At 39.3% G+C, this 22,427-nt stretch overlaps 1 protein-coding gene across 1 annotated transcript in view; it reads right to left on the reverse strand.

The window, feature by feature from the left end:
- LOC112861989 (EGF-like photoreceptor maintenance factor) overlaps positions 1-22,427 on the reverse strand; it is a 320,134-nt gene that overhangs the window by 75,408 nt on the left and 222,299 nt on the right. Inside the window, exon 6 of the mRNA XM_025925163.2 lies at positions 12,815-12,997. Within this exon, the coding sequence (XP_025780948.2) occupies positions 12,815-12,997 (183 nt within the window). The remainder of the gene's footprint in view (positions 1-12,814; positions 12,998-22,427) is intronic.

Genomic DNA, 22,427 nt, shown 5'->3' on the forward strand with positions numbered 1-22,427 from the left:
CCAAGAGATTATGCACACAGCCTGAACCACAACTTGCTTCCAGCATGGAAAGGCAATGGTGATCTCAGAAACTTGAAAGACCAAGGAGCTTAGCCTTCCTTTCTTACTTTCATTACTTCTCTGCATTGGCTAATCACTTACACTGAAAATGGTGACATCAAAGGAACAGGAGAGAGAGGGAAGCCCATAGATACCTTTCTTTTCAGTCTTTCCTCACACACCAGGAGGCCGAGGGGAAAGAGTGTGGACAGAATGTGGGTGTATCAAGAAGTGAAATAAAGACAATTGACTTAATTTTGTGCAGCTTCTCTAGAGTTCCGGCAAGAAAGAAATATACATGCAGGCATAAGCTCTAAAATGCCAACTGCATAATTTTGGTGATTCTGCATATGAGTTACATGGTTTTATATTTGCATTTTAAACTGACATAAATAGCAACTAAAAGACACCATAAAGGTTGAGAGACCACTGAGGTAAAGAAGTGCTTTCATTACCTTTTTTTAAAGTTTATTTATTTTGAGAGAGAGAGAGAGAGAGAGAGAGAGAGAGAGAGAGAGAGAGAGAGGTTGGGGCAGAGAGGAAGAGAGAATCCCAAGCACTTAATAGTGCAGAGCATGATGTGGGACTGGAACTCACAAACTGTGAGATCAGGATCTGAGCTGAAATCAAGAATTGGACGCTCAACTAAGCCACCTAGGTACCCCTTTAATTACCTTTTAATGGCATTTTTTTCTTTGCTTTTTCAACAAGGGACCCTGAATATTCATTCTCCAATGGGCCCCACAAATTACACAGCCTTGCCTGAGGGGGCCCTTTGTTGCCTTCATAAAACAAACTGGGAAAGAAGAGAAATGAAAACAAGATTGACTGTGCATCTGAGGCTGTTGGGAGGCTTTTTTAGGTAGATGAGACGTTGAGACTTGTGGGGGCAGATCTGCCTTGGGGTTTGTGGGGTGACACTGATGCACACGTGGATCCTTAAAGGTCACATAGCTGCTAAGTGGTGCTCTTAACCATTGTCCGCGTAGCAGAGAAAGAGAAGTATGTGTCTGGCTGGAGCTGTGCCCATCACCAACCCTTCCTTAATGTTCCTCTCTGAGGAATAAAAGGAATAATAATTATCTCTTAGGAGTTTTCTAAGGATTCAGTGATATTTAATGTGTAGGTATCAGCACAGTGCCAACCTAGCACATAGTAACTTCTCAATCGATTCAGGTTTTTTTCTTTTCCCCTTGACTATTTCCTGATCTTAGCTTTGCGTATCCCATTTTCTTCTGCTGTTTCATTAATACAAAGCCTGGGAAGCAGGACTCCTGGTTCCTGGCCCGTGACCCCAAAGGGAAAACAGTAGAATTTTTCTTTTTTCTTCTTCCTAAAGCTATAGCCCTGATTGCCTCAGTCCATTACTCTGATCTAATTACAATTTTTTGGAGGGTCAACAATGGAGGTGAAGTGAAGTGACCTAAAGGTATGGTTTGTTAGCGTCCATTTATATGTCTTATGTCACTTTCCTGTAACTTAGTGAAGTGAAAATTTCTTGCCTTCAAGCACATAATATAAACAATGACATATTTCAAACAACCACCACTAATTGCATCCTCAAATTTAAGTGTTCCTTTATGACATTATTCTCTGAGTAGCTTTGAAGAATATATGGGCAATTTCTATTTTTACATTTGCCAATTCACCAAGTTACAGATGATATTTGGCATTGATACTATTAGATAGAGATTTTTAGTGATCGACACAGTGAGTTTCTTCATGAAAAGAATTGGAACTGAGCTCACTTGACATGCACAACACAAAGCTAGTGAATCTTAATGAAACCAGGCTTAGGAAGAAGATTTTCAGACAAAGCAAGGGATATTTGTTGGATATTACTCAGGAGCTGGTGCTAAGAAGGAAGGATTTAGTGAGATTATGTTTTGCAAGTGATAAAGGGGAGGAAGGAAACAAGAGGAGAAGACTTTGGATGAATAGTAGTTAAGAATAACAAGATCTAGGAAGTGAATAAAAATCCTTTTAGAACGTACAGGAAAAAAAAAAAAAAAAAAAAAAAACCCAAACCAAACAAACATGGTCTCTCATTGGCTAGAAAGAAGAGTCATAACTCAATTCCACAAATATTGTTAAGCAGAGGGCTTTGAAGTGGGTATATTGTGGTGAGCCATATTAAGCATTATAACAACTCATAGTATTGCTTATAAGAAATGTCATGGGGAAAGAAGATGAGACACTGGTCAGAAAAGCATCCAGCCTCATAATGGACAGAGAATAGTGACTTAGCAACAGAAGCAAGGACTTACTCTAAGTGAAGAGAGGGATGGTAGCCAGGGTAACAATGATGAAAAATGGAAACAAAGGAATGCTTGTGCACTGTTGGTGGGATATAAATTGGTGCAACCACTGTGAAAAACAGTGTGGAGTTTCCTCAAAAAATTAAAAATAGAAATACCATAAAACCCAGTAATTCCACTAGTGGGTATTTATCCAAAGAAAATGAAAACACTAATTTGAAAAGATACATACACCCCAGGTTTACTGAATCACTATTTACAATAGTCACGATATGGAGGTGTCCATTGATATATATACATCAGGGGAGTAAGTGGGGAGTAAATGGGGAGATGGGAAAGATGGGTGAAGGGGAGTGGGAGGTACAGGCTTGCGGTTATGGGATGAATAAGTCATCAGGATGTAAGGTACAGTGTAGGGAATACAGTCAATGGTTTTGTAATAGCGTTGTATGGTGACAGATGGCACCTACACTTGTGGACGTACCATAACGTATGAATCCTATGAATTGTATGAGTCACTATGTTGCACATCTGAAACTAATGTACATTGTGTATCCAATATACTTCAATTAAAAAAAAAATGGAAACAAGGTGAAGGATGTTGCCATGGATATTCTGGAAGGAAAGATCAAAGAGGTTGAATTTTACTGGATTTGTCTGTTTGTAGCTTTTTTTTTTTTTTTAATTTTTTTTCAACGTTTTTATTTATTTATGGGACAGACAGAGACAGAGCATGAACGGGGGAGGGGCAGAGAGAGAGGGAGACACAGAATCGGAAACAGGCTCCAGGCTCCGAGCCATCAGCCCAGAGCCCGACGCGGGGCTCGAACTCACGGACCGCGAGATCGTGACCTGGCTGAAGTCGGACGCTTAACCGACTGCGCCACCCAGGCGCCCCTGTAGCTTGTTTTTAAACCTAAAGGTTTTACTATTTATATCAGCAGTTCTCCAACATGGCTGGAGCATACCAGTACAGCCTCTGATTAACTGGAAAATATGGGCAGGAAGGGGAAATTTATTATATAGGAGAAAGGAAGGGTATCAAATGTTTCAGATAGTAAGCTCAGGAGAAATACAGGTCACTTTAATCTGAAGGAAAAAGAGAGGGACAAAAACAGAGAGAAAATAGGCAGAACTTTGTAGCACTCCTACACACCATATGGTAATCGTAATGGAATTTTAATGAGAAAAAACATGTAGATTAAGTAACAGTAACAGTTATTAGAGTTGGGCTAATCAACTTCACCTTGAAGGAAGACCTGAAGAAGAGTAGCTAGTGGTTGGAACTATTGATTCACCAACAAAGACCTCAAAAGGAGGAATAAGACTCATGTATAAAAGAACCAACTGAAGCCTATGCATTGGAGAGAATTGCTGGGAGCACCTGTCCTGCTGTTTCTTCTGCTGATTCTGGTCAGTCCCTGTCTGTTGTAAATCATAGATCTGCATGAGCATGTGCTCTCACTTGGTCTGCTTAGAAGGATACCCCAGAAATTAGACCCTGGGAAGAGGCAGAAGCTCACTCTCAGGTGCCCTGGTGAAGGTTCAGCACTGTGGGAGGGTTGTTCCTGGGATTCTTGGGCTGTTCCTTGGTTCTTCTGAGGGCGCATATTGGGAGTCTAAAACATTTATAGAGACAGTGCTGTAAAATCCCTGCATATTTCAGTGCTCACCAGTTAACCTAAAGGTTACCATTGAGACTTTTAATGTCACAGAAGGATGAGAATTCTTGTTCAGATGTCAAACAATCCTTTAATTCCAACAGAAAAAAAACTTTCTGAAGTATGTCATTTATGATGAAATTTTGATTTATTATTAGAGAAAGAGTGATTGTGATTTGTTCTTTCTTCAAACTATTCTTCCAATATGATGAAGTATTATCATGTACTAAATCTAATGGTAATGTACTTGGAACCCACAGAAGTAAGAGGTGCCCCAGGTATCACAAGGGCAGGAGAGTTTAATCTTGGGCTCCTTGCTAATTGAACCTCTGGCTACTCATTTCCTCTTCTCTCTCTCTTTCAAAAAAATGACGATGATAATACTAACACAGGATTGTCTCTAGTAATAACTCAAAGTTTTTTATAAGATCTTTGCAAATGGACTCAGAAATTCTAAGTGACAAGTGGATTTCTCCTCTCCCTTCTTCCTTTCCTGTCCTGAGTGAAAGAAGAGATGGGAGAGGAGCCACCAAGATGATTCTGTTTCCTTCTGTTCCAGTGAACCCCGCTTGGTGAACAGTTCCTGATTCCTGTGGGAGTTCCCTCTGAGAAGCCAGACCTTCGGTACAGATGCTTTGTGAGCCTATTTAACTTTTATTCCAGGGCCTGTAAAGCTTTTAGATTTCTGAAAGAAGGAAGCTGCTTTTTAATAAAATATTCTTGACATTGGTGCACAATGGTGCTGACACAGAGACACCAAGATAAACTTAACAAAGCTTTGGTGGACTGTTCACATGGTCATGAGCATGTATCTTCAGGTTTTGGAGAAGCTAAATTAGATATGAATGAAGAGTTAGATTGGGTAGGATTGATTTTAGGAAAAAAAAAATGGAAGAAGCTTATGAAATTAGAATTGAAGCTAATGTGATGCAAAGCAAAAAATATATCTAGGCTGATATGTGAGAAATAAGACTCAAAAGAATGAAAGTGTCACCTACTGGAACAATTCACATTGAGTAGTGGAAGATTCTAGACCTTCAAGCCATTTTTACTCCATATTCAGTGACAGTGTCTGCTTTAGTGAGTGCTAAACTACAATTAGGATGTGACTGGAACACACATTCTCGGTTTATCTTAAGATCGGTACGGTACAGCTTTATGGTGGCAAACTCTTAGCTTCCTGTTCTGTTGATATGACCATTAAAGTAAGGATATTCTAGCACGTATAAAGCATCAGAACCATGCTTTCTGATAGCCATGCCCACGATGCTTCTTTGTTAGCCATTGTGTACAATGGAGACCACGTAGTTTCTACTTTAGGGGATTAGATGATTAAAATGTGGGCAATGTAAACTGGCTACTGTTTGTGGCCAAATCAGGATGCTGTCCTGGCTTCCAGCTGTGCTGGTGAACAGACAGTGAGGTCAGGATGATAGTAACAACAAATGCAACGCTGTGCTCAGAGTACATGAAAATGTGATAAAATGCATATCCTGAGGCTACATATGGCACATATTTTTCTGTGTTTTGAATAAAAAGACCTGAGACTAGAAAAAGTGGGAAGTCTGGATCTCTCTTGCTGTTTGCTGTCAGAGATGAGAACATGAAAATAAAGGATGTAAACACCAGTTTGTGGGTAGACTTGAATTTCCATAAGGTGTTTGCTTCTTGGAAGTGTAGAACAAACAGTGAAGATGTGGGCTTATAGGTGACTGATTTGCACTTGGCCCCTCCTCTTTTTTTGCCCTCTGGATGTTCTTCTGTGATATCAAGGTTACCTCCATTGAACTATGCTTAAACAAACATTCCTTTCCATTATGTATATACATATGTATATATACATATACATAAAGGGGGGATTTGCAAGGATCTACATATTTTTGTCATTTTCAATGCTGTTTAAGCACTGGTCAAATGTGACAATTTTCATGTATTTCTAAGTCAGTAAAGGGAATTAGTTTAATGTGTTTTTTTGGACAGTCTTAAGAACTCAAAATATGTAATAACCTAGACAATGTTGACATTATGGTCCAGGATATTTAATTTCATGAAAGCTAAGATTTGATAGTTTGAGGTTGTCAGGAATAAATTCTCACAATTTCTAGTCACTATGATGTGATTACAGAGGAAAATAATGAACATTTTTCTATAGTAAAAAATATCGGAGATGAGCATACACTGTCAGTTGTGTTACAAGATGCCTCAGTACTATGGAGTTGGGAGATGTGTAACATTAAGGAATTGGCTACAACCTGCTCTCTCATTCATCAGGCATCTTCTTTCTGCCCGATCTGAATCAAGGCTCTATAAAAGACAGGCTGAGCTGATTAGATTTTGTGACACTCCCCCTTTCATTTTTCTTTTTCTCTCCCGTAGATGACATTCATTTCATTTCCCCCCCCAGAAAAACATCAAGCAATATTTATGTGGTCTTATTTCTGTTACAGTTAATAACCAAGGGCTTGAAGTAAATAAGAAATTAGTTGGCATGAAATATAAGGTAACCTTTCATAGTTAATTACTGCAGCATAGAAGACCTACATGCCAGGGACTGACATAAAGCTATGCACACAAAGCACTTAGGTACGTAGATCAAATATCCAGGGAGTTAAATATTTGTGTTCTGAAAAATTCTACCACTGTATTATACCTTTGAAATATAGGCTAATGTTAAGATTTTACCTTGCATTTCAAGGAGGTGAAGAGAGACAGGTGGGCCCCTTCCACCCTTTATTTAGGTCCTATCTTCTTCACTACAATCCACATCAATCTTGATATACAGTATTACAAACTGACCAGGATAGACTCTGTCTTCAGAGAGTCTTTCAGTTAGTGGGAGAATCAATAAACACGTAATTATTGATTTCTCACACAGTACAATCATGTGAATGATACAGTTGAGGATTCAAAAGATATTAAAGACATGGATTGTCCAAAAGGAATTTAAGATTAATCTTGCTGATGGACAAGATTAAGATTATGAAATTGCCACTATTCTAATGTTTTTGATTTATGAATATGGTAGCTTCATATGATTTGGAGTAGTGATTATGAATGGCAAGGCATAATTATCATGGGATATAAACTACAAATTCTATATAGGCTCTGTGTGGATAGGCTATAAGGAGACCCAAATTCATCAGAGGATGTTGCACAGTATTGGAAAAGGTAGAGAGAACTGTGCTGGGCATTCCAGGCAAAGGAAGCTGTGAAGGTAGGGTGAGAGGGGGTGATGGACCTCAGATGGAAGAAACTGGCCGCTTTACATAGAGTGCTGAGCTGGGGACTAGCTCGGCTCAGGCTGGGAGAGAACAGACCTAGGGATGCCAGCCAGTGGGGCTGCTCCAGCACTATTTGTAGGGGATTGGTTGAAATGGAAGGTACAGCGGTGCCTGGGTGGCTTAAACAGTTAAGCCTCTGACTTTGACTCAGGTCATGATCTCACGGTTTGTGGGTTTGAGCCCTGTGTTGGGCTCTGTGCTGACAGCTCAGAGCCTGGAGGCTGCTTCAGATTCTGTGTTTCCCTCTCTCTCTGCCCCTCCCCATTCATGCTCACTCTCTCTGTCTCTCTGTCTCTCTCTCTCTCAAAAATAAACATTAATAAAAAGAAAGAAATGGAAGGCACAGAATAAGAAACACACCAATGGGAACAGATTTTCTGACTGGTCTACTTGGACCAGAGTTCTACTTTCTAAATTCCATCTATTGTATCAGTTATGTACCTCTCTTCATTCAGTGATGGCTGTGTTTCAGACTCTGTGATGGATGCTGTGTATACGAGACATGGTTTCTTAACTCTGATTTAGTATTGTTGGTTAACAAATTTTAAGTATGTCTGTTGTGACTCCCTGAATCGATTATAAGTTTTGGTGTAACAGGGACCATGGATTTTTGCATTTATTCTTTCAAAAACTGTAATGAGTGTCTGTATGTGACAGCCATCCTTAGTATAAAAAAGAGAAGCCACTGTTCTGGTTCCCAAAGAGATCCAGACAGTTAAATTAAGATAGGATAATCATTACCAGCAAACTGCAGTGACATCAATTCTTAAATTTTCCTGGAAGGGTTAAAGACTTCAAAGAAGAGTGATCTTTTGAGCTGAGGCTTAAAGGATAGAAGTGTTTTGGAGGCATGAAAATGAAGTGTGGACGGCCCAGGAAGGTGGAACGGCCTGGTCAAAAGCTCACACATGGAGGACACAATGACATGATGCAGAATGTACACATGTACCTACTACTGCTGGGTGCAGGGTGGAATGAGAGAAAATGAGATTGTGCAAATAGGCAGGGGCTGGATAGACGTCTGTACATATTATGCAAAGGATCTTAGCTGGTACATTGTGAAGAAGCATGGTGATTAAGCAAGATCAGTTTGGATCTGAATGTGAGAACAATCCCCGGTAGCAGGCGGGGAATAGAGAGGAAGGAGGATGGGCATGACTGGGCAGGGAGACTGGGAAGAAGGTTATTGCTGTTGCAACAGTCTGTGATAGACTAAGCACAATGAGGAGAAGAAAGAATAAAGAAGGAGAGAATACAAAAAGCAGCAAATGGGAGGTAAAATGGACAGACTTTGGTGTTTGATAGAACAGGGGAGACAAAATGTACAGAAGACAAGGACCTTTCCTGTCTTATTACTAAGTGTATCTCCAGCACCTAGAAGAATGCCTCATCTAGGGTCTCAGCAAATATTTGTCAAAATGAATTAAAGGGAGAAATCCAGATGGTTCCTGGGTTTCTAGTTGAAGCAGACTGTTTACTATGGCAGTTGCCAACCGAAGAGATACAGGAGGGGAAGACAATGTATTCACCTGTTGGCCACTGTGGGGCATGTTGGTGGTTTCCAGAAGAGCCAAACTATAAGACATACATTATAAGGGAGTGGGGGGTATGGAAGGAAGAAGAGCTAATAAGAGAAATGACAAATATGACTGCATAGGAATAGAGTTAGGTTAGGTTAGAATCACAAGTTGAGTGAGGCATTTTCAAGCTGAAATGTTTGACAGGGTAATTTGTCCAGAGAATTCAATGAGAATGAAGTCTGGCAAAATCAGGGCTCAGCTTTGGAGAACTCAGGGAGGAATATCATCAGTGTTGGGAAATGAAGGTCCTTTGCCTTTTTGTGTGGATGTGTCAGAGATTACAGGTTGGTTTACATTTCCTTTATATAAACTCTGTGGCTCTGTGCATCTTTGAACCTGAGAAAGATAAAGGGAGCATACAAAATGGTGATTTTAGTAGTAACAACCAAAAAGCAGGTCAGAGATTGATGTTACTAAATAAGAAAAATACCTAAATGTGGACATAATACTGTTAAAAACAATGACTTAGATCATAGTCTCTTATACAGAATAGACAATTGCAAATAGTATTAATAGTAATCATAGTAATTGTTTTTTAAGTTTATTTGTTCATTTTTGAGAGAGAGAAAGCAAGCAGGGGAGGGGCAGAGACAGAAGGAGAGAGAGAATTCCAAGCAGGCTCTGTGCTGTCAGTGTAGAGCCCTACACGGGGCTCAATCTCATGAACTGTGATATCATGGCTTGAGCAAAACCAAGAGCCGGATGCTTAAATGACTGAGCCACCCAAGCATCCAATAATTATGTTTTAAAGTAATGTGTCTTTCTTTAATTAATAACTTCATGCAACATAATGATGAATCATCCCAACATATGACATAATGAGCAATAATTACTTATCTTAGTCATTCTCCATATATGGTCTAATTTAGCTGGTCCCTACAGGTTTTGAGTAGTTGCTCTCAAATATTAGTTACATAAAAAGCACTTAATGTGCTTGATAAAATTCTATCTTTTGATTCAAGAGGGTTTGAGAATTAGTATTTTAACAAACACCCTCATGTGATTCTGACACAGGCGTGAAGAGGTCCTACTTAGAGAAACATGGCCTTAAAAAAAGCTCTTTAGTGCTACTTTCATTTTTTAAGCTGGTGTTCTGGCTCCCTCACGTGGTCCAGTGCGGAAGTGCATATTTCAGAATCCTCATTTTCACTCCTTAGAAGATAGAGCTCCACAATATATCTCCCTATTATCTAGCCTTTATTTAGCCTTTCTATAAAGCTAAAAATGCAAGCACAGAGTGAACATTCAGGTCCTTACATGTAAAGTAGATGACTAGAGAAGACCAAAAAAATGTCATATGAAAGCTTCCACAATTTACAAATGTTGTGGCCAAAACATTGCTTTGTCTGTTTTTTTTTTTGTTTGTTTGTTTTTGTTTTTGTTTTTGTTTTTTGAGAATTTTAAAGGAATCTCTGTAGAAGAGTACTGAAGAGTTACTTGGTGGGAGCATTTTCATGGACCCAGTGTTAATTCTTGGTTCTCCCTCTGCATCTTTCAGGATTTAGAAGATCTGTTTTTAAAATGAGACAGACCCAGGGTCTTCCCTGTTCATTTGAATTTTTCATCTGCCAGTATTTTTTTGGGGGGGAGGGAGGTGAGGAGGTGCCAATTAAGAGGATATAATTGATAAACATGTGATGAAGGATGTATGGAGTAAAGAGGGGTAAAAACTCCTTCTTATTTCCCTTTCTTCCTCCCTGCCTTCTAGCAGTCATTCAACAGATATTTATTAAAACCACCTGAGAGGCTTTATGGGTGGTGAAGTGATAACGGGACACCATTTTTATGAACGAGAAGAGAAATTTAGTAAACCAAAGTTTGTAATAAAGGGTCTGTGCTCTAAATGTAGGGCAGGCTATCAATGCTCAGAGGCAGGGGAGATGGATGGAAGGGGTGGGAGAAGGGTAGCCATTGGGGAAATCCTAATGCAGAAGATGGCATCTGAACTGGAAACCCCCAAGAATGGTTACTTTTTAAAACCTTTGTGCAACTGTATTGTTGTCTTACATATCATACAATTATCTGTTTTTATGGTGGGTCTTCTATTCATTTATTCAATACTGCTCGTGTGTTAGCCAGTGTGCTAAGTGTGGGTATATAAAGTTGAGGACTGTCTTGTCTCTGTCCACATAGAGCTCCCATTCTAGTAGTGGAGACTGACAAAAATAAACTATATAAAAATAGATTAAAGAATTATAAATTAAGGCATAGACTTTGAAGAAAATACACAAGAAGCTGGGGTACAGGATAACTTGGATGCCGTGTGATAATATCTGTTCTGAAGGTGGCTGGGGAAGGCCTCCCTGAGAAAATGGAAGCTGTCATGTTTACTGAGTCCAATTCTATTTTAAAAACTTTTCTTGTATCAACTATGTTAAGCCTCACAACTCCATTGGAGAGTGTGCCATTACTAAACCCATTTGAAAAGTGAAGAAACTGAGGCACAGAGACATTAAGGAGGAACTTGACACATAATTTGTCAGTGGTGGAGACTGGATCCAAGTCTACACATCCAGGCCCCACATGCTGCTCAGAGCCATCTCCTGTCAAGGCAGAGGAAAGAGCCTGCACAACATCTCTGAGACAGGCAAGCACTTGGTGGTTCAGGTTCTGGGAGAAGATCTGCAGGAGACGAGCGAAGAGACGGAGAGAGCTTGAGGTTGGAGACAGAGACAGGGGTCTGGTCCTACCCTCTGAGAACAGGGTAAGGAGGTCTAGACTGCATTTTAAGTACAGTGGAAAGTCACAGGTGGGTTTTAACCAAGGTTTTTAAAAAAGTAACTGTTGGTGCAACTTGGAGAATGGACTACAGGCAGGAGACGTGGTGGGGGGACTAGTTCGGAGGAGGTCATACAGTTTGGCAGTAGAGGTGGAGAAGAGATTCAAACAGACTTTGGAGGTGGAATGAATGGTGCTTCACATGATAGAGAGCCCCCGCTGCATCCTTCCCGAAGTGGCTGGAGGCGGACACACCACCCTTCACTTGGAGTGTGGGCTCTTTTCAGCCCCGTGCTAACACAGAGCCCGATTTTCAGCATTAGAGACAGTCACTGAATGAACTGAAAACAACAGAATATGGGAGCACTTAAGTAGCTCAGTTGGTTGAGCATCCGACTTCGGCTCAGGTCATGATCTCAAGGGTTTGTGGGTTTGAGCCGCATGTTGGGCTCTCTGCTGTCAGTGTGGAGCCCACTTCAGATTCTCTGTCCCCCTCTCTCTGCCCCTTCCCGGTTCTCTCTCTCAAAAATAAACATTAGAAAAAAAAAAGAGAACAGAATATGTTATTTACCCTAGCAAAATAGAAAAAATGGTTCAGAGAGAGGTCTTTTTCTGGTGTAGTATGTTGATTTCACAGATGAGAATACTGAACTCGAAGGTAGGTGCTTAATTGCTTAACTAGTTAGCTGCTGACTTGGGAGTAAAATATATGCGCTTTTCCTTGATCCCACACATGCATAACTTATTTCTATTTGTTTCTACTTGAGACAGACAAATTTAACTTACAAGTTGATTTCCCACCAATTCTAGGGCAATGGAGTACTTTATTACAGGCCGAGCACTTTGTTAATTACTTACTTCTTTAATTTGGAACGGTTTCCTTTGAAGGCAACCATTCCCATTTTACAACACATGGTGAAATGATGTTCTTGCTGGGCAATGCCCTTCTCTCCTTATGTATGGAAAAGGAAGACACAGGAAAGGACAAATCAATAAGCTCACCTCTCACGTGACTTACTCACCATCTCTACCCTCATGTTTGCCTGTAGGAATTCTTGCCCTTGATTATACGAAGTAGCCCTGCTGTGAACAGGGCTTCAGAAAGGGTCAGGGAACTTCGGAACACTGGACTACAAGGAACCTGCTCGAGGCAGAAAACATGAGGAGGCTGCATTTAGGCAAATGTCTCCTTTATCCACAGCCAATTAGGGTATCCACGAAGAATTTCGTATTCTGAAAGGAGCTAAGCAAGTCCTAGAGGGTTCAATTAATCTTACCATGGCCCTTCTGTCCAGTGAAAAATATTAAGTTATTTCGCAGTGCTGAGTGATTATTTGCCAGCTGAAACTTCAAGTGGAATTCATAATCGAAGCCGATGTCTGGGATCCGTGAATAAGCCAGGAATGAAGTGTATCCAAAGGCATCTGTGCCACTGAACCTGGGCTGAGTAATATTAACAGCTGTGGAAAAACCCAAACCAAATAGTTAAAATAAACCTGCACATGTACTTGTAAAAGGAGGGCAATGTTTTGCTGATGCATCTGGCCGGATAGGCTGTTTACTATCACATTAATGAGACTTAAGTGCCCTTCAGCATTGAGCAACTAAGTGACTCAATGGGGAATTTCAAAACCAGAACAAAGAAAGTGCAGTGTTTTGAGATCCTGTATATAACCCTTTCCCTTGCATTGCCTTCCTACATAATGAAGAATTTACTTAAAAAGCAAAGCCCTATATTGTAGGGTAATTTTAGAAATAAGAAAGATCAGCAGCAGCCAAAGTATTTGCCAAGGTGCTTTGTAAATATGATTTGGCATTCAAACACTGGCTATGACTTAAACAGGAATTCACAGCTTGACACAAACTGTGCTTTTCTAATCCTGCACTTCTGGAAGAGACAATGCCATACGTCGGGGTGGGAAAGGCAAGACATGGGCAGGAAACAGATCAGTTTCCATCACCATGTTGTTAATGACCAAAACTTTTCTTTAAGCAGAAATCTTTGTTTAAAAAAATATGTTTATTCTTACTCTGTTAAGATGCTTGTTACAAAATGAAAGCATAGACTTCAATAGGACTGAAACTGTAGGGAGATTTAGTAGAAACAGGAAATGGTTAAAAACGAAGTTCAAGAGCCAGTGTGGACAAAACAGAATTTAATTAAGAGGTACTGCTAACCAGCTAGGCTCTTTTCGTCCTGCCTCTAATCTTCTTGTCTCCAACTTTGCTCTTTTATTGCTGTTTTGTTTGTAAATAGTCCCAACTGGCTTTTATTTCCCCTCTCAAGAGAGGACTATAGGAAACAGGAAGGGGCTTTTGATCCCGATCCCTGTCTGTTAGGGATGGTATTCCTGGATTAAAAGATGTTCCTAGGATTTATTTTTATTAGTTTGAGACAGCTTGATAGAGGGAAGAACTCCTTATTTTGATTACCTTATATTGCTCCTTTCTCAAGAGATATTGGCTCTCCTGGGAAGTTGTAAAACTAGAAGTTTTATAAGCCTTAAGAAATATCCTCACTCTGGTGATGCTTAAAACAAAAGAGCTTGTTATGTCTGGTTATAATTGTTTAAACAGCAAATAACTGTACTATCCTGAGGAAAGTGATCCTACTTATTGGAGGCTTTTATTTCTGTTTGCTTCATGTAACCATTCAAGTAGGGTAATGTGTGGAATCAGCCGAATAAGAATTTGCTAAAATCTTATCAGTTTATTCCTTGGGATGCGTGGTCTCTGATGTTATTTTTCCTCAAAAGTCACCAGAATCTGAAGCAAGAATTTGAGACATATCACATCTTATCTTTATTTTTTAGCTAATGAAGTAATATATAGTTTGTATTCCAGAGACATTAAAGCTGTTCCTATCCGGGATTTCCCTTGAGGTAGTATCGTACATATAGTAGTTGAAGGAAATGAAATGTACTGGCATTGAAACAAGATAAAAAAACTAACAAGAGTTTTGATGTTGCCATTAAAAACAATAGAATTCAACTACACTTAATACTAAAATAGAGGAATTTTGTTTTTTTTAGGAAGGACTTTAAAAAAAAAACATTTCTTCTTGTTAACAATTTACAACTAGGTCTACTTAAAGTCTTAGTGCATTTAGGTTAGATCAAGAGATGTACATCTCAGATGCATCTCACTGTCAGATGCTGTGCTAGATGCTGGTAACACAAAGATAATAAAGCACGATCTCAAATCCCAAGGAACTAGTGTGTGGTCAATTAATTTATCTAAATAAACTGGATGGAAAGTGGAGTTGAAAGGTGATAAGAAGCAATTCACCTGGCAGATAAAAAGGAAAGATCATTTCAGGTAGAAAGAACAGCATGTTTCCAGGTGGGGAGGCCCAAACAGCATGTCATAGAGTATACAATTTTAGAATGAAGTATAAAAAGGAAAAGTAGAAGCGAATGTAATGAGATAGACAGGGGTCAACTTATAAAGGGCTTGATATTTTCTCTACAATCTTTAAGTGGTTGGGCTATGGTCAGAGTTGCCTTTTAGAAAGGTCATCTAGTGATGCAATGTGAAGGTTGGATTAGATGGAGAGAGCTGGAGGATCAAACTTGGTTAAGAATGAAATTAGGGGCACGCCTGGGTGGCTCAGTCAGTTAAACGCCTGACTTCAGCTCAGGTCATTGTGGGTTCAAGCCCTGCATCAGGCTCTGTGCTGACAGCTCAGAGCCTGGACCCTGCTTTGGATTCTGTGTCTCCCTCTCTCTCTCTCTCTCTCTCTCTCCGCTCCTCCTCCCCTCCTCCTCTTCCAAAAATAAATAAATGTTAACAAAAATTAAAAAAAAAAAGAATGAAATTAGGACTTTGATGACACCAAGAAATATAACAATGAGTTAAGCTTACACTGAGTTGTAGATGTGAGGAAATTTACAGGTCATTCAAAAAATAAGGGAATGTGTGATATTTATATGAACAGTGAATAGAAATGTGACACAATTTCATACAACTGAAAAGAAATGTGACACAATTTCAAATACTGAAAAGAAGTATAATGTATACTGAAGACTGAGGATAACCATGCCCACAGGAATGGATGTGTCACTTCCCTGGGCATTTCTTAGTCTAACGCTACACTGTCAAATAATGTAGCAACTCACCACATGTGGTTGTTGTGCATCTGAGCTGTGGCTCAGGTGACTGAGATGGGCTTAGTATGGAGAAAAGAATGTGAAATATCTTATTAATAACATTTTATATGCATTAGATATTGGGTTAAATAAAATATATTATTAAAATGAATTTCACCTCTTTTTACTTTTAAACATGTGGCTACTAAAAAACAAAATTATAGAGGCAGCATTCAACTGAATAGCACTGCAGAGAGAACCACATATCTCTAGGCAGGTAGGATGTTGCTCTAAACCCTTAGTTGTGATTTACTTCAAGGCGCTTTGTCTTGTGGCAACTCTGAGCCTGTGAAAAGATAGGGCTTCTAAGGGAAAGAATAGGAATCAGGAGAAGGGGCCAAGGAATGTCTAGCCCACTTGTGAAGAGTCCCCTGTGTCCTCATGCACACTGTCTCCATTACACTTGATCAGGCAGGAGAACACCGAGGGACCCAGATTAGAAAAAGAGGGCATTCAACTTTACAAATGATTCTTTTCAGTTCTTGAAAGTAAACCCTTTATGATCTTCAACCAGGCAACATTTGGTTAATTTGATTACTCTATTACACAAATTCCCAGATCAGACTTCTAGAAGTGTCAGTCGTCATCAAGTCAGTAGATTGAACAGATTGTAATGAGAATATTTTAGGGCTATTAAATGAATTTTTTTTCTTTTGTAATCCCTAGTTGCCTCATGGTCTCCATATGTGAACTTCTGCATTTTTTTCTTCAGTTCTTTTAAAGTTACAGCAATAGATTGGGACCCTGAGGAAGGAAGGGGGATGCTGGGATTTGAGCTAAATATTAATTATTTAGTGTGTGGAAGAAGGGAGCAAAATCAGTAACAGCAGATTGGGATGTTTCAGGCAGTCGAAAAGTCTTACGTATCTCAACATCACCTAGGCTCATTAAAAATTCTACAAACCTTCAATGATGGGGGAATGTCATAATCTTTTTTATAATATAGCACTTGGTTTTAGGCTCAATGTAGAATCTTTGCACAACATATTACATTATGCTTACAGAATACATTTTAGCAAAAATTACCATAATAGAAAGGTACAAACTTCTGTCTTCTAGAAAATTTGCCACGGCAAAATTTTCTCATTCCCAATCAGGACAGAGAAATGATGCATTGTTGTTTTGAATGCAACTGTATTTTTCTCTCTTTTTAGAATGTTTATTTTTGAGAGAGAGAGAGCACGAGTCGGGGAGGGGCAGAGAGAGAGGTGGACAGAGGATCCCAAGTTGGCTCCACCCTGACAGCAGAGAGCCTGATGTGGGGCTCAAACTCACAAACCGTGAGATCATGACCTGAGCCTAAGTCAGACGCTCAATGGACTGAGCCACCCAGGTGCCCCTGTATTTTGTTCTTTAAAAAAATATTTTGTAGTTAGTTCTTTATCTGGATTATCGATGTTTCATGCATAGAAGTGACCAAGAAGAGCTACTGGAAGGTGGGTAGAAGACACATATGGAGCTCAGATTGCAGAACACCTTTCAACTCTGCAATCAGCGATGCCTCCTGAAGCCCACTGGCTGGCAGTGACACATGAGGTACTAATATCACCTCACATTTTGAGGAGAGGCCACTGGAGACAGCCGGCTCAGACTTGATTTTGGATTTCCTCACTTTCTATGTAAATTTGAGCAAGTTAACTTCTCTGTTTTAGTTTCTTTGTCTCTAAAATGAGGATAGTTAAGAGTATCCAAATTTTGTGTGAAGAATGAGAAAAGCATGTGGCTTTAGGAAACACATCTGAGCTAACCACAAATCTCCAGTGGGCAAGCCTCTTGTGCATTCTCTGCCGTCCTTTTGACATTTTCCCAATTGAGTCACTAAGGCAACTAATTTACACCTCTTTCCCCCTCTAACATCTAACATTCAACGTCTCTCAATTAACGATCTTGCTTCTTATTGAGAAAAATAAACTCAGAACAGAGAACTACCCCATCTTTCCACCATCAAATCTTCCCCGTCTCAAATCTTTCATTTTAATCCATGTGTTCTGCCTTCTCTCTGGTTACAAAGCTGCCTGCCTGGATATTGGATCCACCCCTCATTTACTCAAGGACGTTGTTTCAGCAATTCTTTCCCATTTCCCAGGAGACACCAAACTCTTCTTCTCTATTGAACTAAACATGCTAAAATATCTCCATCTGAAAAAACTGCTTTTCTCAACTCCACATTCCTCAGAAAAACAACTACTCCTTGTTTTTCTGCTCATCATTCTAGTAAGACTCTTCTAAAGAGTATCTGTGTTGAGTTTTTCTTCTCTGCTCTTTCTTTTCTTCCTTCCTTTTCTTTCTTCCTTCCTTCCTTCCTTCCTTTCTTTCTCCCCCTCCCCCCCCCCCCCGTTTCTTTCCCATTCACTCTTGATTTTATTGCAGTCAGGTTAGCATCTCTCTTTCCTTTGAAATTTCTTATGTGAAGGTCACCAGTGACCACCAACTTTTTACATTCAGCGCCAATTCTCTGTTTCCTTCTTATTCAATGTCTCAGGAGCAGCTGACATAGTTGATTATTTCTTTCTCTTGAAATGCTTTCATCTTTCCTCCCAACCAAATCTCTTCCCCAGTCTTCTCTTTGTTCAGAACAAAAACTTATCATAATCTAAATTGTTTCTGTCTCTGCCACCCCAACCAGTTGACTGGAAAATCCAGCTTATTTTCAAAATATATCTTCACTACTTCTCATCACCTCCATCAATACCACAAAGTCCACTGCACTATACACTCTAGCCTGGACTACTATTTGCTTCTTTTTTTTTTATTTTTTTTTATTAAAAAAATTTTTTTTAACGTTTATTTATTTTTGAGACAGAGAGAGACAGAGCATGAATGGGGGAGGGGCAGAAAGAGAGGGAGACACAGAATCAGAAGCAGGCTCCAGGCTCTGAGCCATCAGCCCAGAGCCCAACGCAGGGCTCGAACCCACGGACTGCAAGATTGTGACCTGAGCTGAAGTCGGACGCTTAACCGACTGAGCCACCCAGGCACCCCTACTATTTGCTTCTTAACTGGTCTCCTTTGCCACCTTTGTCCCAGGCAGTCTTGTTTTCATATTGAAGCTAGTGTGAACTTTTAAATATTAATTGCACATTTAAAAGTCCTCTAGTGTTTTCACTTGAATTTTGAAATTTAAAAAACCCCAACTCTTTAGCATACCCTCAAATCCCCACTCTCCGAATTTATTTTATGCCCATTTCTTCTTGCTCATTCTGCTCCAACCTTGCTAACCTCTTTGTGTTTCTTAAGCAAACCAAACACGCTTCCAGCTCAGGCCTTCTGCTCCTCTAGTTTCTAATGCCTGGAACATATTCTCCCCCCCAAAGATGCATGGCTTGCTCCCTCACTTCCTTCAAGACTTTGTATAATTATCTCCTTTTCACAGGGGTCTTCTTTGACCACCCTATTAAACTATTAATTCCTCCTACCCCTATCACTCTCTAGTTCTTTATCCTGCTCTGCTTATTACAGCCTAATTACATAATATGCTATTTGTTCATCTTTTACTGTTTCTCTCCCCAGTTAGATTTTAGGGCTCATCAAGGCAGAGAGCTTGCCTGTCCTTTGCCAACTCCAGGGTGTACAACAGTGCAGGGCTCAAGCGGGGATGGGATGCATCTTTTTTTAAAAAAATTTTTTTAATGTTTATTTATTTTTGAGACAGAGAGAGACAGAGCATGAGCAGGGGAGGGGCAGAGAGAGAGGGAGGCACAGAATCTGAAGCAGGCTCTAGGCCCTGAGCCGTCAGCACAGAGCCCGACACAGGGCTCAAACTCACAGACTGTGAGATCATTGACCTGAGCTGAAGTTGGACGCTTAACGGACTGAGCCACCCAGGCGCCCCCAGGGATGCATCTTTATCAAATGGTTGGGTGGGTACATACAAAGGGCTTACCATGGTGTTGAAAAAACAGTGACACTGATAATGCTATTTTTCTGCTGTTAATGTTTATTTAATATCTTATGTTTATGTTCTTATGTCATTAAAGAAGGAATTGGATCTGCTGGAATAGAAACAGAATTTCTGTACCATCACCAATGCTAACCATTGCTTGTTTGAATTTTTTTTCATTTTCTAGTGATTTGCCTCTAAAGAATAAGAATATTTCTGGATTTTTCTTTTAGGGGCACCTGGATGGCTCAGTGGTTAAGTGTCTGACTTCAGCTCAGGTCATGATCTCGCAGTTTGTGAGTTTGAGCCCCACAGCTTGCTCAGAGCCTGGAGCCTGCTTCAGATTCTGTGTCTCCCCTTCTCTCTGCCCCTCCCATGCTCATGCTCTGTCTCTCTCTGTCTCTCAATAATAAATAAACGTTAAAAATTTTTTTTCTTTTAAAATTATTTATGTTTAATATTTGATAATAATGTCTTTTTGAACTTATAAGATAAAAATACTAATTATGTTTCTTGGGGAAATTGATAGTTTTTGACAGAAATTTTTGACTTTTACATAACACTTGATCTTAGCCGAAAGGCCAAGAAGTGATGACTTTTACATAAAAAATATCTATATGATTCCATCACAATCTTGTTTAAAATTTAACAAAATGGACTTGAGAAAAGTTCCTTAAGTTTATTAAAGAATTCTTAAAAAGGTACAGTGTTTTCAGGATAAACTGTCCTGTCTAAATCTATTTTTCTGAAATAAAGCTCATTGTTTTAGTTTTATACAAATAACAAAAGACAAAAAGAAAACTAAATAAAGCAGTGGTTGATTTTTACTTGGCTTCTGTTTTCTTTATGGGCTGTTGTAGATAACCTTTAGCAGACTGGACACCAGGGAGCGTTGACTAGTGAAAATGCAATTCAGTTCTTCCTCCTCTATTATGTATTTTAATGAAGCAAGCAGATGGTAGATGGATTTTCCCCTGGAAACTGCTGATTTGAAAGACTTCAGTATGCCAATTTTGCAAGCATGGTGTTTAGCAGCATTGACTACTTCGAAATATACATTTAACATTGCCAGGAAAAAATTCATATACCCTTAGGCAGATGGATACAGTTGCAAAAATACAAGACTACTGCTTGCAACTCCAGCTTTTTTTGTAGATTTGGGTGTAAACATTTTTCTTCTCTCTTTGTTCTAACCTCTTAGTAAGACAGCAATAGATTTAGCGCCATATCCTGCATAAATGCAATTAGGTTATAAAATCATATATTTGATCGCCGTGGTTTCTATTTCTGTTGTTGAATAAGCTCCTTGTCAAGTATGCTTCTACACTGCTCAGCATTAACATTTAGAAATAAAAAAGTGGTAATCTACAAATGTGATTTTCATTTAAAGGGAAGAGAAAAGTAAGTCTCTTCTGAGGTGTTATTAACAGCATAGGTGATGGTGACTTGTATAGAAAACATACACTTACCTATTCTTTCTGAACTCAAGATGACACTCAATACCTGAAAAAAGTCAAGCTCTCTATTCAAATGGATACAGTATTCAGTCCACCCTCAGGTAAAACATGAAATAAATATCATTGGTTGAGTGCCAATTCCTGCTTATACTAAATCATTCAAACATTCTGTGTAGATACAGAATTCCACCATTCTCACTTCTCCATCTAATTGTCAGAGAAAAGTTAAGAACAAACAGAATTTTACATAAATGTAGGAAAACTGATGAAAATGTGGAGCATCATTATGTCCACCAGCAAAAGAAATGGTAAATGATCAGAATCCAAAGCAGCACATTCTTTTTCGATGCATAATTCTTAGAAATTAGTGCCATCTTCTGGCTTCTCAAAGTACTGCTTTCAACACAAACCAGATAAGGGTAGCAATTTTACAGTACCATGAAATGTCAAAAAAGAAGAAAAATCTCCAAAAGATATAGGTCACATTGTAGATCTGCATTACAGTTTGTGGCATAAACATTGACAATGGTGTCAGGTATCATGTATCTATCATTCACATTACATAAACAATGCAGATTTGTACTGGATTAAAATATGCTTTGTAGTTTATTCTAATAAAGTAAAATTCCCAGATATCACACACATGGAATATTTAAGAACTGATATGCTTGGAACATTTTTCTCATTCCTAATTCATGTGTGTCTTCATGTTAACGGATTTTTAGTTAAGAAATTAAGAAACATCGAGGTTGGAGCGGGTCATCATTCAAGTTCAGTGAAAAATTTTAAATACCTTTTAATCTATTATTTTTAAAGTCATGGATATATAAACACATTTTTATATACTCCAAAGTAATAAAAATAATAGCAATGATACCATCTACTATGTTCTAGTTGCTAGGTGCCCTCTCTGAATTATTTTATTTCTCATAGTGCTCCAATGAGATTTCTTACTCTTATATTCCATCTTACAGATGAAGAAACTGAGGCTCAGAGAGGTGAAGTCACACAGCTAAAAAATGGCAGTCAGGATTTGAATACCAACACATTTGACTGCAAATCAAATGCATATTTGCATTCAAATGTGTTGGTAATGATCTTTCTAATGATGGCTGTGTTTTTTTTTTTTTTTAATTTTTTTTTTTCAACGTTTATTTATTTTTGGGACAGAGAGAGACAGAGCATGAACGGGGGAGGGGCAGAGAGAGAGCGAGACACAGAATCGGAAACAGGCTCCAGGCTCTGAGCCATCAGCCCAGAGCCTGACGCGGGGCTCGAACTCACGGACCGCGAGATCGTGACCTGGCTGAAGTCGGACGCTTAACCGACTGCGCCACCCAGGCGCCCCTAGCTGTGTTTTTTTTAATGATGGCTGGGATATTCATGACATTGGTTGATTGAAAGC

This window comes from Puma concolor, chromosome B2 (assembly GCF_028749965.1).
Source record: "Puma concolor isolate L17-30 chromosome B2, mPumCon1.1.hap2, whole genome shotgun sequence".
Taxonomy (NCBI): Eukaryota; Metazoa; Chordata; class Mammalia; order Carnivora; family Felidae; genus Puma; species Puma concolor.